The sequence below is a fragment of the Salmo trutta genome, chromosome 1 (genome assembly GCF_901001165.1).
Source record: "Salmo trutta chromosome 1, fSalTru1.1, whole genome shotgun sequence".
Taxonomy (NCBI): Eukaryota; Metazoa; Chordata; class Actinopteri; order Salmoniformes; family Salmonidae; genus Salmo; species Salmo trutta.
Window position 1 is genome coordinate 5,497,705 of NC_042957.1, and position 17,926 is coordinate 5,515,630.

The 17,926-nt window shown below is 42.4% G+C and overlaps 1 protein-coding gene across 1 annotated transcript; it reads left to right on the forward strand.

The window, feature by feature from the left end:
• The first annotated feature begins 2,540 nt into the window (after positions 1–2,540).
• Positions 2,541–17,926, forward strand: pnocb (prepronociceptin b). The gene is made up of 3 exons (XM_029699205.1): positions 2,541–2,687; positions 13,984–14,228; positions 16,957–17,926. Exons 2-3 carry the CDS (start codon positions 14,082–14,084, stop codon positions 17,611–17,613), a joined length of 804 nt encoding a protein of 267 aa, XP_029555065.1. The 5' UTR covers positions 2,541–2,687; positions 13,984–14,081; the 3' UTR covers positions 17,614–17,926.

The following is a 17,926-nucleotide window of genomic DNA, read 5'->3' on the forward strand; positions in this document are numbered from 1 at the left end:
GATAGCATAGATTAGAGATTCTAATAGCAGAGATAGCACTGAAAGTAGAGAGTAGAGATACTGATAACAGAGTAGGGATACTGTTAGCAGATAGTAGAGATACTGATACCAGAGAGTAGATATACTGATAGCAGAGTGTAGAGATACTGATAGCAGAGAGTAGATATACTGATAGTAGAGATACTGATAGCAGAGAGTAGATATACTGATACCAGAGAGTAGAGATACTGATAGCAGTGTAGAGCTACTGTTAGCAGAGAGTAGATATAGTGATAGCAGAGATAGCACTGATAGCAGATATTAGAGATACTGATAGCAGAGAGTAGATATATTGATAGCAGAGAGTAGATATACTGATAGCAGAGAGTAGATATACTGATAGCAGAGAGTAGAGATACTGATAGCAGAGAAAGCAGAGAGCAGAGATACTGATAGCAGAGAGAAGATATACTGATAGTAGAGATATTGATAGTATAGAGTAGATATACTGATAGTAGAGATATTGATAGTATAGAGTAGATATACTGATATTAGAGATACTGATAGCAGAGAGTAGATATACTGATAGCAGAGAGTAGAGATACTGATAGCAGAGAGTAGAGATACTGATAGCAAAGAGTAGAGATACTGATAGCAGAGATAGGAGAGAGTAGAGATACTGATAGCAAAGAGTAGAGGTACTAATAGCAAAGCTAGCAGAGGGGGTTCTGAAAAAAATGCTTTGCCCATGCTACAGGCGGTTATATCGGTCTGCTAATACAGGACTAGTAAAGGCCAAGTGAACTACTTTTGTGAAGAAATATGTTTAGCAAAATATATATATATATATATTTTTTTTTACATTATGATTTTTCAGGGGGTGCTGCAGCATCATCAGCACCCTACTTCCTGCAGCTAGAGATAGCAGAGCATTAAATGTAAATGTTAAATGCAGAGATAGCAGCAATATCAGTGGTCTCCTGAACTAGTGTTTCCACTATTCTAGCGCTTACCTCAGCTGTCCCAGAGCTAGAACAGGTGTGTGTGTGTTTGCAGTATTACCTATAGTAAATAAGATTCTGGGAGCATCAGTTGTGATGAATGTGTGTGTGTGTGTGTGTGTGTGTGTGTGTGTGTGTGTGTGTGTGTGTGTGTGTGTGTGTGTGTGTGTGTGTGTGTGTGTGTGTGTGTGTGTGTGTGAGTGTGTGTGTTTGCCATGCTGGTAGACAGGGGACACAACTCCTCCTTCAGTATCAGACCTCACAGAAACTATACCCTTCACAGCTCTTTCGGACCAGTCTCCACAGAATATGATTTCATCAAGTGTTGCACCAGAGTCCTCTGAGGTCTCCATGCCCAGGGGACTTGTTTTTTCATCCCAGTGTGAATGAATCTAGAGGTTTTCTGGGTCTTTGTCTAGGAAAGTATCACAGATCTTTTTTTTTTGCATTAGGAGCCCGTCAGGAACACATTTATTGATCACTGATCGATTGTTTTGGGATTATGTTTCTAACTTGCATCTTTAGAATCGATGTGGATTAGTTTGACCTTAGATTGTGGGTTTGATAGTGGTTTGATAGTGGTTTGATAGTGATTTGATAGTGGGTTTGATAGTGGGTTTGATAGTGATTTGATAGTGGTTTGATAGTGTTTTGATAGTGGGTTTGATAGTGGTTTGATAGTGGTTTTATAGTGGTTTGATAGTGGTTTGATAGTGGTTTGATAGTGGGTTTATAGTGTTTTGATAGTGGTTTGATAGTGGTTTGATAGTGGGTTTATAGTGGTTTGATAGTGGTTTGATAGTGGTTTGATAGTGGTTTGATAGTGGGTTTGATTGTGGTTTGATAGTGGTTTGATAGTGGTTTGATAGTGGGTTTGATAGTGGGTTTGATAGTGGTTTGATTGTGGGTTTGATAGTGGTTTGATAGTGGTTTGATAGTGGGTTTGATAGTGGTTTGATAGTGGTTTGATTGTGGTTTGATTGTGGGTTTGATAGTGGTTTGATGTGGGTTTGATAGTGATTTGATAGTGGATTTGATAGTGGGTTTGATAGTGGTTTGATAGGGGTTTGATTGTGGGTTTGATAGTGGTTTGATTGTGGGTTTGATAGTGGGTTTGATTGTGGGTTTGATAGTGGGTTTGATAGTGATTTGATAGTGGTTTGATAGTGATTTGATAGTGGTTTGATTGTGGGTTTGATAGTGGTTTGATTGTGGGTTTGATAGTGGGTTTGATAGTGATTTGATAGTGGTTTGATTGTGGGTTTGATAGTGGTTTGATTGTGGGTTTGATAGTGGGTTTGATAGTGGTTTGATATTGGTTTGATTGTGCAGTTTAGCGTAGATGGTGGATATTCAATTTGTTTGTTTGTTCTTAGAGGACTAGAGATAGAACTGATATAGGCCAAGCCTCATATAGTATATCAGTGTTGATCACAGAATTAATGTATGGTATCTCCATTGTGTGCGTAACAGGGTATACCCCACGTCACTCTCTCCCTCCCCTCGGCTACGTGAATGGTGAGGTGAGGGGAAGGGGGAGGGGTGGGGTATGTGCTAGGGGAACGGGTGTGTCACTATAAGAAGCCAGAGAGGGGAGCATGCAGACAGATGGTTCAGAGAAACTCTTCGAAGCCTAAGGACAACACCTTACTACTACTGCCACTCTGCATCCACAAGAGACTAAAGATTTAAAAGCCACAAATACAGGTACGAGAGAGATTAGTTTGATTTCCGTGTGTGTGTGTGTGTGTCTGTGTGTGTGTGCATAGGATAAGATAATATTTATATTTTGGGAGGGGGTGTAAGAAAAATATCTAAGAGAAATTGACACGCTGGTTGTGTAGTCAATGGGTTTTATCCTTAATTATGTCTAAGGGTAATATCATTGGACAGAATGCTTATTACATTGTTTAGCCAATCATCCTCATATACTTTGCTCTATATTGTTTCAGAAGGTTCTGTGCCTTTCATTCACACTAGATTTTCTATCTTTGCTGATATACTTTATACCAGCATTTCTTAAACCTGGTCCTGGAAGACCCAAAGGGGTCTAGCACTACACACCTGATTCCACTAATCAACTCATCATCAAACCTCTGATCAGTGGAACCATGTGAGTGTAACACTGGAGCATCAAACTACAATGTGGAAAACGTTGTGTGTCCCCAGGACCTGCTTTACAGTATAAACCTTCCACCTTGAATAACACTTGTATTTCCATTACTCGTTGCTTTTCCCCATGTTTCATTACGTTGTTATCACCTTGCTGTGTCCCCTGGCCCATGGCACCGTCGTCGTTACCACTGCGCTGAGTATGTTCCATTCCCATAGCATCATAGCAACTGTCCACCTGTTCACCTGTTCCACTGGCTCACCAATGAATTAACAGACGAATAAAATCTCATCTAGAGTCACAACACCCAGCCTTTCTGCTACTTAGTAATCGTTCAACTTACTCATGCTTTCACGAGGAACCCCTTTGATGTCTTGAGGGTGTAATTTGTCCAATCAATGATGTCAGCGTGCAGAATTGATTTCCAACCGTAAGCCATAACATCAGGTACATGGTATCTTTAATTAGTTACTACTTGCAATGTTATTACCGGATTTATCATCATAAATTACTAACAGGAAGATAATTGAATTCACTATGTTCTAATCTATGAGAAGTGTTTGTAGTGTATAAGGCCCACTGGACCATGTACCTTTATGTATTTTAAGTGTACAAGTGTGCACTACATCATGTGGTTTTATGCCTATAGGCCTACGTGCTTCAGAAGGGGGTTTATTAAGGTAGCTAGCTCCACCAGGATGGTTATTAAGGTAGCTAGCTCTAACAGGATGGTTTATTAAGGTAGCTAGCTCCACCAGGATGGTTTATTAAGGTAGCTAGCTCTAACAGGATGGTTTATTAAGGTAGCTAGCTCCACCAGGATGGTTTATTAAGGTAGCTAGCTCTACCAGGATGGTTTATTAAGGTAGCTAGCTCCAACAGGATGGTTTATTAAGGTAGCTAGCTCCACCAGGATGGTTTATTAAGGTAGCTAGCTCCACCAGGATGGTTTATTAAGGTAGCTAGCTCCAACATGATGGTTTATTAAGGTAGCTAGCTCCACCAGGATGGTTTATTAAGGTAGCTAGCCCTAACAGGATGGTTTATTAAGGTAGCTAGCCCTAACAGGATGGTTTATTAAGGTAGCTAGCTCTAACAGGATGGTTTATTAAGGTAGCTAGCTCCACCAGGATGGTTTATTAAGGTAGCTAGCTCCACCAGGATGGTTTATTAAGGTAGCTAGCTCCAACAGGATGGTTTATTAAGGTAGCTAGCTCCACCAGGATGGTTTATTAAGGTAGCTAGCTCTAACAGGATGGTTTATTAAGGTAGCTAGCTCCAACAGGATGGTTTATTAAGGCAGCTAGCTCCACCAGGATGGTTTATTAAGGTAGCTAGCTCTAACAGGATGGTTTATTAAGGTAGCTAGCTCCACCAGGATGGTTTATTAAGGTAGCTAGCTCCAACAGGATGGTTTATTAAGGTAGCTAGCTCTAACAGGATGGCTAATTAAGGTAGCTAGCTCTAACAGGATGGTTTATTAAGGTAGCCAGCTCTAACAGGATGGTTTATTAAGGTAGCTAGCTCTAACAGGATGGCTAATTAAGGTAGCCAGCTCCAACAGGATGGTTTATTAAGGTAGCTAGCTCCAACAGGATGGTTTATTAAGGTACCTAGCTCCAACAGGATGGTTTATTAAGGTAGCTAGCTCCAACTGGATGGTTTATTAAGGTAGCTAGCTCTAACAGGATGGTTTATTAAGGTAGCCAGCTCTAACAGGATGGTTTATTAAGGTAGCTAGCTCTAACAGGATGGCTAATTAAGGTAGCCAGCTCCAACAGGATGGTTTATTAAGGTAGCTAGCTCCAACAGGATGGTTTATTAAGGTAGCTAGCTCCACCAGGATGGTTTATTAAGGTAGCTAGCTCCACCAGGATGGTTTATTAAGGTAGCTAGCTCCAACAGGATGGTTTATTAAGGTAGCTAGCTCCACCAGGATGGTTTATTAAGGTAGCTAGCTCTAACAGGATGGTTTATTAAGGTAGCTAGCTCCAACAGGATGGTTTATTAAGGTAGCTAGCTCCACCAGGATGGTTTATTAAGGTAGCTAGCTCCACCAGGATGGTTTATTAAGGTAGCTAGCTCTAACAGGATGGTTTATTAAGGTAGCTAGCTCCACCAGGATGGTTTATTAAGGTAGCTAGCTCCAACAGGATGGTTTATTAAGGTAGCTAGCTCTAACAGGATGGTTTATTAAGGTAGCTAGCTCCACCAGGATGGTTTATTAAGGTAGCTAGCTCCAACAGGATGGTTTATTAAGGTAGCTAGCTCCACCAGGATGGTTTATTAAGGTAGCTAGCTCCACCAGGATGGTTTATTAAGGTAGCTAGCTCTAACAGGATGGTTTATTAAGGTAGCTAGCTCCAACAGGATGGTTTATTAAGGTAGCTAGCTCCACCAGGATGGTTTATTAAGGTAGCTAGCTCCACCAGGATGGTTTATTAAGGTAGCTAGCTCTAACAAGATGGTTTATTAAGGTAGCTAGCTCTAACAGGATGGTTTATTAAGGTAGCCAGCTCTAACAGGATGGCTAATTAAGGTAGCTAGCTCTAACAGGATGGTTTATTAATGTAGCTATCTCAAACAGGATGGTTTATTAAGGTAGCCAGCTCTAACAGGGTGGTTTATTAAGGTAGCTAGCTCTAACAGGATGGTTTATTAAGGTAGCTAGCTCTAACAAGATGGTTTATTAAGGTAGCTAGCTCTAACAGGATGGTTTATTAAGGTAGCCAGCTCCAACAGGATGGTTTATTAAGGTAGCTAGCTTTAACGGGATGGTTTGTTAAGGTAGCTAGCTCTAACAGGATGGTTTATTAAGGTAGCTAGCTCTAACAGGATGGTTTATTAAGGTAGACAGCTCTAACAGGATGGTTTATTAAGGTAGCTAGCTCCAACAGGATGGTTTCTTAAGGTAGCCAGCTCCAACAGGATGGTTTATTAAGGTAGCCAGCTCTAACAGGATGGTTTATTAAGGTAGCTAGCTTCAACAGGATGGTTTATTAAGGTAGCTAGCTCTAACAGGATGGTTTATTAAGGTAGCCAGCTCCAACAGGATGGTTTATTAAGGTAGCTAGCTCCAACAGGATGGTTTATTAAGGTAGCTAGCTCTAACAGGATGGTTTATTAAGGTATCTAGCTCTAACAGGATGGTTCATTAAGGTAGCCAGCTCCAACAGGATAGTTTATTAAGGTAGCTAGCTCTAACAGGATGGTTTATTAAGGTAGCTAGCTCTAACAGGATGGTTTATTAAGGTATCTAGCTCTAACAGGATGGTTTATTAAGGTAGCTAGCTCTAACAGGATGGTTTGTTAAGGTAGCTAGCTCCAAAAGGATGGTTTATTAAGGTAGCTAGCTCCAACAGAATGGTTAATTAAGGTAGCCAGCTCCAACAGGATGGTTTATTAAGGTAGCTATCTCTAACAGGATGGTTTATTAAGGTAGCTATCTCTAACAGGATGGTTTATTAAGGTAGCTAGCTCTAACAGGATGGTTTATTAAGGTAGCTAGCTCTAACAGGATGGTTTATTAAGGTAGACAGCTCTAACAGGATGGTTTATTAAGGTAGCTAGCTCCAACAGGATGGTTTATTAAGGTAGCCAGCTCCAACAGGATGGTTTATTAAGGTAGCCAGCTCTAACAGGATGGTTTATTAAGGTAGCTAGCTCCACCAGGATGGTTTATTAAGGTAGCTAGCTCTAACAAGATGGTTTATTAAGGTAGCTAGCTCCACCAGGATGGTTTATTAAGGTAGCCAGCTCTAACAGGATGGCTAATTAAGGTAGCTAGCTCTAACAGGATGGTTTATTAAGGTAGCCAGCTCTAACAGGATGGTTTATTAAGGTAGCTAGCTCTAACAGGATGGCTAATTAAGGTAGCCAGCTCCAACAGGATGGTTTATTAAGGTAGCTAGCTCCAACAGGATGGTTTATTAAGGTACCTAGCTCCAACAGGATGGTTTATTAAGGTAGCTAGCTCCAACTGGATGGTTTATTAAGGTAGCTAGCTCTAACAGGATGGTTTATTAAGGTAGCCAGCTCTAACAGGATGGTTTATTAAGGTAGCTAGCTCTAACAGGATGGCTAATTAAGGTAGCCAGCTCCAACAGGATGGTTTATTAAGGTAGCTAGCTGCAACAGGATGGTTTATTAAGGTACCTAGCTCCAACAGGATGGTTTATTAAGGTAGCTAGCTCCAACTGGATGGTTTATTAAGGTAGCTAGCTCTAACAGGATGGTTTATTAAGGTAGCCAGCTCTATCAGGATGGTTTATTAAGGTAGCCAGCTCCAACAGGATGGTTTATTAAGGTAGCCAGCTCCAACAGGATGGTTTATTAAGGTAGCTAGCTCTAACAGGATGGTTTATTAAGGCAGCCAGCTCCAACAGGATGGTTTATTAAGGTAGCTAGTTCTAACAAGATGGTTTATAAAGGTAGCCAGCTCCAACAGGATGGTTTATTAAGGTAGCTAGCTCTAACAGGATAGTTTATTAAGGTAGCTAGCTCTAACGGGATGGTTTATTAAGGTAGCTAGCTCTAACAGGATGGTTTATTAAGGTAGCTAGCTCAAACAGGATGGTTTATTAAGGTAGCAAGCTCTAACAGGATGGTTTATTAAGGTAGCTAGCTCAAACAGGATGGTTTATTAAGGTAGCTAGCTCTAACCGGATGGTTTATTAAGGTAGCTAGCTCAAACAGGATGGTTTATTAAGGTAGCAAGCTCTAACAGGATGGTTTATTAAGGTAGCCAGCTCTAACAGGATGGTTTATTAAGGTAGCTAGCTCTAACAGGATGGCTAATTAAGGTAGCCAGCTCCAACAGGATGGTTTATTAAGGTAGCTAGCTCCAACAGGATGGTTTATTAAGGTACCTAGCTCCAACAGGATGGTTTATTAAGGTAGCTAGCTCCAACTGGATGGTTTATTAAGGTAGCTAGCTCTAACAGGATGGTTTATTAAGGTAGCCAGCTCTAACAGGATGGTTTATTAAGGTAGCTAGCTCTAACAGGATGGCTAATTAAGGTAGCCAGCTCCAACAGGATGGTTTATTAAGGTAGCTAGCTGCAACAGGATGGTTTATTAAGGTACCTAGCTCCAACAGGATGGTTTATTAAGGTAGCTAGCTCCAACTGGATGGTTTATTAAGGTAGCTAGCTCTAACAGGATGGTTTATTAAGGTAGCCAGCTCTATCAGGATGGTTTATTAAGGTAGCCAGCTCCAACAGGATGGTTTATTAAGGTAGCCAGCTCCAACAGGATGGTTTATTAAGGTAGCTAGCTCTAACAGGATGGTTTATTAAGGCAGCCAGCTCCAACAGGATGGTTTATTAAGGTAGCTAGTTCTAACAAGATGGTTTATAAAGGTAGCCAGCTCCAACAGGATGGTTTATTAAGGTAGCTAGCTCTAACAGGATAGTTTATTAAGGTAGCTAGCTCTAACGGGATGGTTTATTAAGGTAGCTAGCTCTAACAGGATGGTTTATTAAGGTAGCTAGCTCAAACAGGATGGTTTATTAAGGTAGCAAGCTCTAACAGGATGGTTTATTAAGGTAGCTAGCTCAAACAGGATGGTTTATTAAGGTAGCTAGCTCTAACCGGATGGTTTATTAAGGTAGCTAGCTCAAACAGGATGGTTTATTAAGGTAGCAAGCTCTAACAGGATGGTTTATTAAGGTAGCCAGCTCTAACAGGATGGTTTATTAAGGTAGCTAGCTCTAACAGGATGGCTAATTAAGGTAGCCAGCTCCAACAGGATGGTTTATTAAGGTAGCTAGCTGCAACAGGATGGTTTATTAAGGTACCTAGCTCCAACAGGATGGTTTATTAAGGTAGCTAGCTCCAACTGGATGGTTTATTAAGGTAGCTAGCTCTAACAGGATGGTTTATTAAGGTAGCCAGCTCTATCAGGATGGTTTATTAAGGTAGCCAGCTCCAACAGGATGGTTTATTAAGGTAGCCAGCTCCAACAGGATGGTTTATTAAGGTAGCTAGCTCTAACAGGATGGTTTATTAAGGCAGCCAGCTCCAACAGGATGGTTTATTAAGGTAGCTAGTTCTAACAAGATGGTTTATAAAGGTAGCCAGCTCCAACAGGATGGTTTATTAAGGTAGCTAGCTCTAACAGGATGGTTTATTAAAGTAGCTAGCTCAAACAGGATGGTTTATTAAGGTAGCAAGCTCTAACAGGATGGTTTATTAAAGTAGCTAGTTCAAACAGCATGGTTTATGAAGGTAACTAGCTCTAAGCTCTCAGTCATGGCCAAGCTAGTAGGCCTTTAATTCAACAGACCTAGACACAGTGCTAATTAATTCAACAGACCTGGACACAGTGCTAATTATTTCAACAGACCTGGACACAGTGCTAATTAATTCAACAGACCTGGACACAGTGCTAATTAATTCAACAGACCTAGACACTGCTAATTAATTCAACAGACCTGGACACAGTGCTAATTAATTCAACAGACCTAGACACAGTGCTAATTAATTCAACAGACCTGGACACAGTGCTAATTAATTCAACAGACCTGGACACAGTGCTAATTAATTCAACAGACCTGGACACAGTGCTAATTAATTCAACAGACCTGGATACAGTGCTAATTAATTCAACAGACCTGGACACAGTGCTAATTAATTCAACAGACCTGGACACAGTGCTAATTAATTCAACAGACCTGGACACAGTGCTAATTAATTCAACAGACCTGGACACAGTGCTAATTAATTCAACAGACCTGGACACAGTGCTAATTAATTCAACAGACCTAGACACAGTGCTAATTAATTCAACAGACCTGGATACAGTGCTAATTAATTCAACAGACCTGGACACAGTGCTAATTAATTCAACAGACCTGGACACAGTGCTAATTAATTCAACAGACCTGGACACAGTGCTAATTAATTCAACAGACCTGGACACAGTGCTAATTAATTCAACAGACCTGGACACAGTGCTAATTAATTCAACAGACCTGGATACAGTGCTAATTAATTCAACAGACCTGGACACAGTGCTAATTAATTCAACAGACCTGGACACAGTGCTAATTAATCCAACAGACCTGGACACAGTGCTAATTAATTCAACAGACCTGGATACAGTGCTAATTAATTCAACAGACCTGGATACAGTGCTAATTAATTCAACAGACCTGGATACAGTGCTAATTAATTCAACAGACCTGGATACAGTGCTAATTAATTCAACAGACCTGGACACAGTGCTAATTAATTCAACAGACCTGGATACAGTGCTAATTAATTCAACAGACCTGGATACAGTGCTAATTCAACATCCGAGGTACTCATGATGAAACTACCTCTAAAGGCAACACCACACTGGGCACAGATGTCAGTTCAACGTCTAGTTTTGATTTACATTTGGTTGAGTTGTCAACTAACGTGAATTCAACGTGAAATCCAAATCAACAACAACAAAATCTTTACTTTGTTGACTTTTTTTGTAAATCCAATCAGTATTCCACATTGATTCAACATCATCACATTGCATTTTTTTTGTTTTGTTGAAATGACGTGGAAACAACGTTGATTGAAGCAGTTTTTTTTGCCCAGTGGGACCTGAACAAGTGTCCCTGAACTGAACACTCCTCCCATAGTTATTTCTCTATACAGATGTCGGTTTAGCTCTCTCCCTCCAGGCATTACATTTACATCATCTATTTACATTTTATTCATTTGACAGAAGCTTTTATCCGGAGAGACTTATCAGTGGGCAAAAAAAAAAGGTTATCTTCACCTTTTAATCCATTTTGACAACTGGGTTATAATCAGTACCTGCACAATCTCATGTCTTCCTTCACCTTGACATTAATCCCTGTACATCCTGTACATACTATACCTATCCCGTATCCCCAGCCGCTGCTGTTTGACAGTGATTCCACCTGCTCCTGTGTGATACCATAGGTGTGTGGATCCATACTGCAGGATTAGGATATGTACAGGGCTGTTGCAGACCTGGTTTCAAACGCTATTTGAAATCTTTCAGATACCTTGAGAGTTTGCTTTAGTGTGCGTGGAGTTCCAAGAGGGCAGTGTTTGCAGTTTTGAGACATTTATATTGGTTTATTGCACCAGAAATCCTTAATCACTCCCAGCTAAAGTATTTGAAATGATTTCAAATAATATTTGAGCCCAGGTCTGGAGACAGGAGTGCACTGCTGTTTAACAGCGGCTGGTATAATCAGGTAGTCCTACCCTGGGAGGATTAGCACATTCTCTCTGGCTCAGATATAGATCAGTCATTTCACATTTCCTCCTCCAGGATGACTGCTAACAGACACTCTGACAGACTATCGCGCTCACTCAGGGGAGCTCTTCTACATAGTTTATATTGTCAAATATATTGAAGCCCATTCATAAAAGTGATGTTGGCACACCTTGTTGTAAATCCAAGCCAAGTGAGCTGAATAATAGAACAAAAGTGCTCTGAGCAATGATGTATATAAATCCTTTAAACATTTCAAGGACAAAATTACAAGTATTTAAGTATTTTTGTTGTTGTAATGTATTGGGTACAGTAACATTAGAACTTAAAAAGAATTATACTTTAATTTTAAGGAAAATGTTTTTATATATTTCTTTATTAAAAATGTTATGTTTAGCTCACATAATATAATGTAAAAGTATGTATTAAGGTGTCTGTAATAGAATAAACGTGACAAAAAAGAAATGTTGACGTGAATAAGTGGTGGGGGAGGGAGGTGTGATGGCTTCTAAACAGCGCCCCCTGTCAGTCATCTAATGTATATATAAATAATTTGTTCTGAGGCACTACAACTTCACCTCTACTAGTTAGTATAGACATTGGAATTTACACTCTGAGAAAAAAGGGTTCTTTGGCTGCTCACCATAGGAGAACCATTTTTAGTTCCGGGTAGAACCATTTTTGGTGTCAGGTAGAAGAACCCTTTTGGGTTCCATGTAGAACCCTCTGTGGAAAGGTTTCTAAATGGAACCCAAAAGGGTTCTACCTGGAACCAAAAAAGGGTTCTTCAAAGGGTTCTCCTATATGGGAACAGTGGAAGAACCATTTTAGGTTCTTACCTTTTTTTCTAAGAGTGTAGCCATTTCTTGAAGAACTGTCCTCTCCCCTGTCTTGGCCTCCGAAACACTGCCTGCTCTTTATATCCCCGTCATTTCAAACAAACACATGAAACAGTTATTATCAAACAGAAGATCATTAAAAAAAACTCTCCATCAAGTCACTTCTCAAAACGTATCAAGAAACATTAATGATGTGTGAGATTTAATAGGTATGAGAGAGAATTTTAATCATTTTAAATCATTTTCTCCTCGAAAATCGCCTTACCTAGTCTGACATAGAATAGCCCTTTCAATATTCACTCTGCACGTCTTTATGAACGCTGGAAAGACATATGTGACACCATATATATGACATCATAATGCCTTATTATCCTCATGATCATATAATGGCACCAAATGGTACCCTAGTCCCTATATAGTGCACTACGTTGGACCAGAGCCCCATGGGAATAGGGTGCCAGTTGGTGACTAATACAGGAGTAAAGTACCAGGGCCTTATGTTGGTGTCTAATACAGGAGTAAAGTACCAGGGCCTTATGTTGGTGACTAATACAGGAGTAAAGTACCAGGGCCTTATGTTGGTGTCTAATACAGGAGTAAAGTACCAGGGCCTTATGTTGGTGTCTAATACAGGAGTAAAGTACCAGGACCTTATGTTGGTGTCTAATACAGGAGTAAAGTACCAGGGCCATATGTTGGTGTCTAATACAGGAGTAAAGTACCAGGGCCTTATGTTGGTGACTAATACAGGAGTAAAGTACCAGGGCCTTATGTTGGTGACTAATACAGGAGTAAAGTACCAGGGCCTTATGTTGGTGACTAATACAGGAGTGAAGTACCAGGGCCTTATGTTGGTGTCTAATACAGGAGTGAAGTACCAGGGCCTTATGTTGGTGACTAATACAGGAGTAAAGTACCAGGGCCTTATGTTGGTGTCTAATACAGGAGTAAAGTACCAGGGCCTTATGTTGGTGACTAATACAGGAGTAAAGTACCAGGGCCTTATGTTGGTGTCTAATACAGGAGTAAAGTACCAGGGCCTTATGTTGGTGACTAATACAGGAGTAAAGTACCAGGGCCTTATGTTGGTGACTAATACAGGAGTAAAGTACCAGGGCCTTATGTTGGTGTCTAATACAGGAGTGAAGTACCAGGGCCTTATGTTGGTGACTAATACAGGAGTAAAGTACCAGGGCCTTATGTTGGTGTCTAATACAGGAGTAAAGTACCAGGGCCTTATGTTGGTGTCTAATACAGGAGTAAAGTACCAGGGCCTTATGTTGGTGTCTAATACAGGAGTAAAGTACCAGGGCCTTATGTTGGTGTCTAATACAGGAGTATGGTGGCAATGTGAGTCAGAGGCGCAAAACTTTGTTGGTTGGTCGGATCGTGAGCGAGCGCAGCGCGTTCATTCTTCGCGTTCCCCCACTCTCCTTTTTTCTTGTTTCCTCGCTCTCATTCATTTCCTCCCTATTAAAACCACGAGGCAGCTAATGCATAGTACAATTACTGAGGCTGATAATGAACTTCCCTTTGTGACTCTTTAATGAACGTATTGCACTGTGTATGAAACAAGCTAGTCCTGCATTGCTGTCGGCCGATTGAGAACTCTTTCTTCATCGACTTTACAGAACAGGCCCTCGAGGTCTATCTATCCTATCTGGAAAGTGGACACACCTGACCATTTTAACTTTCTCAGTTGTATTATGCTGTTGTTGTTGTTATTGTTATTGTTGTTGTGCCCCTGCTCACCCCTTTTAAATTAACATTTTTGAAATGAGCGACTAACCTCCCTCTTTCCTCACCTCTGTGTCTTCTCAACAGGCTGTGCCCTACACCATATACCCTACACACTCGGGCCTCCACCCTCCTCCCGTCCCTATTGCCCATCCGTCCCTCCCTCCCTCCCTCAGTAGTGAGTCATGAAGTGGTCCCTGTGGAGCCTGCTGCTGGTGGTGGTGCGTCTGTGTTCCCCAGGATGGAGTGACTGCCAGGGTGACTGCCTGGCCTGTGGCCTCCTACTACCCCTACCCAACCCCCAGACCCAGCAGCAAACATTCAACACACTGGTGAGTGACTATGTGTGTGTGTGTGTATGTCCTGCATGCAGAATGGGGATGATGGTTGTATGAATGATGGATGATGGTTGTGTGGATGATGGTTGTATGGTTGTATGGATGATGGTTGTATGGATGATGGTTGTATGGTTGTATGGTTGTATGGATGATGGATGATGGTTGTATGGATGATGGTTGTATGGTTGTATGGTTGTATGGATGATGGTTGTATGGATGATGGTTGTATGGTTGTATGGATGATGGATGTATGGTTGTGTGGATGATGGATGTATGGTTGCGTGGATGGTGGATGATGGTTGTATGGTTGTATGGATGATGGATGTATGGATGATGGTTGTGTGGATGATGGTTGTGTGGATGATGGTTGTGTGGATGATGGATGTGTGGATGATGGTTGTGTGGATGATGGATGTGTGGATGATAGATGATGGTTGTGTGGATGATAGATGATGGTTGTGTGGATGATGGTTGTATGGATGATGGTTGTATGGATGATAGTTGTAGTGTGATCATCATTGTTTATTTGAAAAACACTTTCTCCCAAAAAGTTTTACGACACAGCATTTACAAGTTAAAACAGTAATGGAGTATTCTGCCATTAGGGTGACTCATGGGATGTAGCGGTAGCAGTGCTAATGTAGATAATCATTCCAATAATGCTTCTGACTGAGGCAGGTTAACGAAGAAAACAGCACACCTGGGTTTAAACAACTATTGGAAATATTTTCAGTGTTTGCTCTAGCTTGCCTGGAGTGCCAGATGGGGCGATGAGTTTTTCAGTGTTTGCTCTAGCTTGCCTGGAGTGCCAGATGGGGCGATGAGTTTTTCAGTGCTGGGACTATTCTATAGGTTCCATTAAGCCAGTCAAGCTTAATCAAGCCCAGCTCAAGTATTTGACATGATTTCAAATACTCTTTGAACCCAAGTAGTTCTGAGACATAGCAGTGCTGGTAATGATTCTGTGGGCTGGTGCAGCTGGGGATGGAGCTCTGTGGTAATATAGCAGCTAATTGGCTGGTGCAGCTGAGGATGGAGCTCTGTGGTAATATAGCAGCTAATTGGCTGGTGCAGCTGGGGATGGAGCTCTGTGGTAATATAGCAGCTAATTGGCTGGTGCAGCTGGGGATGGAGCTCTGTGGTAATATAGCAGCTAATTGGCTGGTGCAGCTGAGGATGGATCTCAGTGGTAATATAGCAGCTAATTGGCTGGTGCAGCTGGGGATGGAGCTCAGTGGTAATATAGCAGCTAATTGGCTGGTGCAGCTGGGGATGGAGCTCAGTGGTAATATAGCAGCTAATTGGCTGGTGCAGCTGAGGATGGAACTCTGTGGTAATATAGCAGCTAATTGGCTGGTGCAGCTGGGGATAGAGCTCTGTGGTAATATAGCAGCTAATTGGCTGGTGCAGCTGAGGATGGAGCTCTGTGGTAATATAGCAGCTAATTGGCTGGTGCAGCTGGGGATGGAGCTCTGTGGTAATATAGCAGCTAATTGGCTGGTGCAGCTGAGGATGGAGCTCTGTGGTAATATAGCAGCTAATTGGCTGGTGCAGCTGGGGATTGAGCTCTGTGGTAATATAGCAGCTAATTGGCTGGTGCAGCTGAGGATGGAGCTCTGTGGTAATATAGCAGCTAATTGGCTGGTGCAGCTGGGGATAGAGCTCTGTGGTAATATAGCAGCTAATTGGCTGGTGCAGCTGAGGATGGAGCTCTGTGGTAATATAGCAGCTAATTGGCTGGTGCAGCTGGGGATGGAGCTCTGTGGTAATATAGCAGCTAATTGGCTGGTGCAGCTGGGGATTGAGCTCTGTGGTAATATAGCAGCTAATTGGCTGGTGCAGCTGAGGATGGAGCTCTGTGGTAATATAGCAGCTAATTGGCTGGTGCAGCTGGGGATTGAGCTCTGTGGTAATATAGCAGCTAATTGGCTGGTGCAGCTGAGGATGGAGCTCTGTGGTAATATAGCAGCTAATTGGCTGGTGCAGCTGGGGATTGAGCTCTGTGGTAATATAGCAGCTAATTGGCTGGTGCAGCTGAGGATGGAGCTCTGTGGTAATATAGCAGCTAATTGGCTGGTGCAGCTGGGGATTGAGCTCTGTGGTAATATAGCAGCTAATTGGCTGGTGCAGATAGGATGGAGCTCTGTGGTGCTCTGTATTAGCTGTTTATGAGGGGGATGCAGACAGAGATGGATGATTGACACATTGTATCAGAAACTTCTAGATGGAAAGTTCCTGGTTTTGTTGTTTTATTGTTACATAGTTTCCCCACCACTCACTGAGAGATCATGAGGTCATTACATGGTATGCACTCACACACACACACACACACACTCACACGCACGCACGCACACACACACACACACACACACACACACAAATTGCTGCAAAGATCGGATGTGAGGAGAATCCCCCGGTGATCCCATTCCATTTGATACGGATAATTCATTTCCGTCAATAGCTACCCATTCTCTTTTGATGTGACCCGCCTTTCATACAACTATCTTTAATTCATCTCCAATCTGAAGGGGATTAGTTAACAGGATTTACTGTTTACTTCATCAAAACTGACAATTACAGCTATCATGGGCCTGTCAGGTTTGTGCATGAGTCTCAAATTACTCCCTTTTACCCATACAAACGTACAGGGCTACTTGACTCAGAGGACATATAGTCTAGACTCTACTAACATCTCTCCCTGTCCTTCTCTGTCTGTCCACAGGTGTGTCTGTTGGAGTGTGAGGGTCACGTCTCCCCTGCCCTCACCTGGGAGCTGTGTCAGCGAGCCATCCTACCACACTACCTCCTCCCACCAGATGGCGGCGCTGTGTCTAAGAGAGCAGCAGAGGAGCTGAACCTGGGCCCTGTACACCTGGAGTCTGATGGACAACTCCTCTACTCTGCAGCCATGGAGCACTACCAGCAGGACAGAGAAGACCAGGAAGACAGGGCCTTGGAGCAACATGATGCCCAGTACGACTCCTCCCCGCTGGGCTCGACCGAGGAGGAAGACTCCCTGGCTCTGGAAAACAGGGAGGAAGAGAAGGAGGAGGAAGTGGACAGGAGAAGGAGCAGTCAGGGGGAGGGAGGAGACGAGGAGGAGGCCGCGGTCCAGCTGACCAAGCGTTTCGGGGGCTTCCTGAAAGGTCACCACGGTTATAGGAAGTTGATTGGCGAGCCGGTGGGGCGGCCAATGCAGAAACGCCTAGGAGGTTTCATCGGGATCAGGAAGTCGGCCAGGAAGTGGAACAAGCAGAAGAGGGTGAGCCAGCTCCTCCGGCAGTACCTGGGGATGACCAGCAGCAGCATCCCTGGCCGCGGTGTTGGTAGGTTCAATAACCCAGCCCAAGGATTCAGGAGGCTACCCAGCCGGCTGTAACCTTCCCTTCCCTCCACACCCTCTGGGTCTTCTCTTCTCCCGTGACTCCACCCTCCCAAGTACCTCCATAGAAATAATAATGACTATAGTATATCATTTGTCTGCTATTATTTTGGTGTTCTATTCATATAGTTACCAACTATGTCCACAGGGACCGTAAACTCCCTCATACCTCATCAGCCTAACGAAGAAGATTAATGATATCATCATTCTGAAACCCATCCGGTGTTGTGAAGAGAAGGAATGTTTCCTTCCAACCATCCATGTTTCTCCCACCCTACTGCCCCAGTTAATGAAAAATAAAAGTGCAATG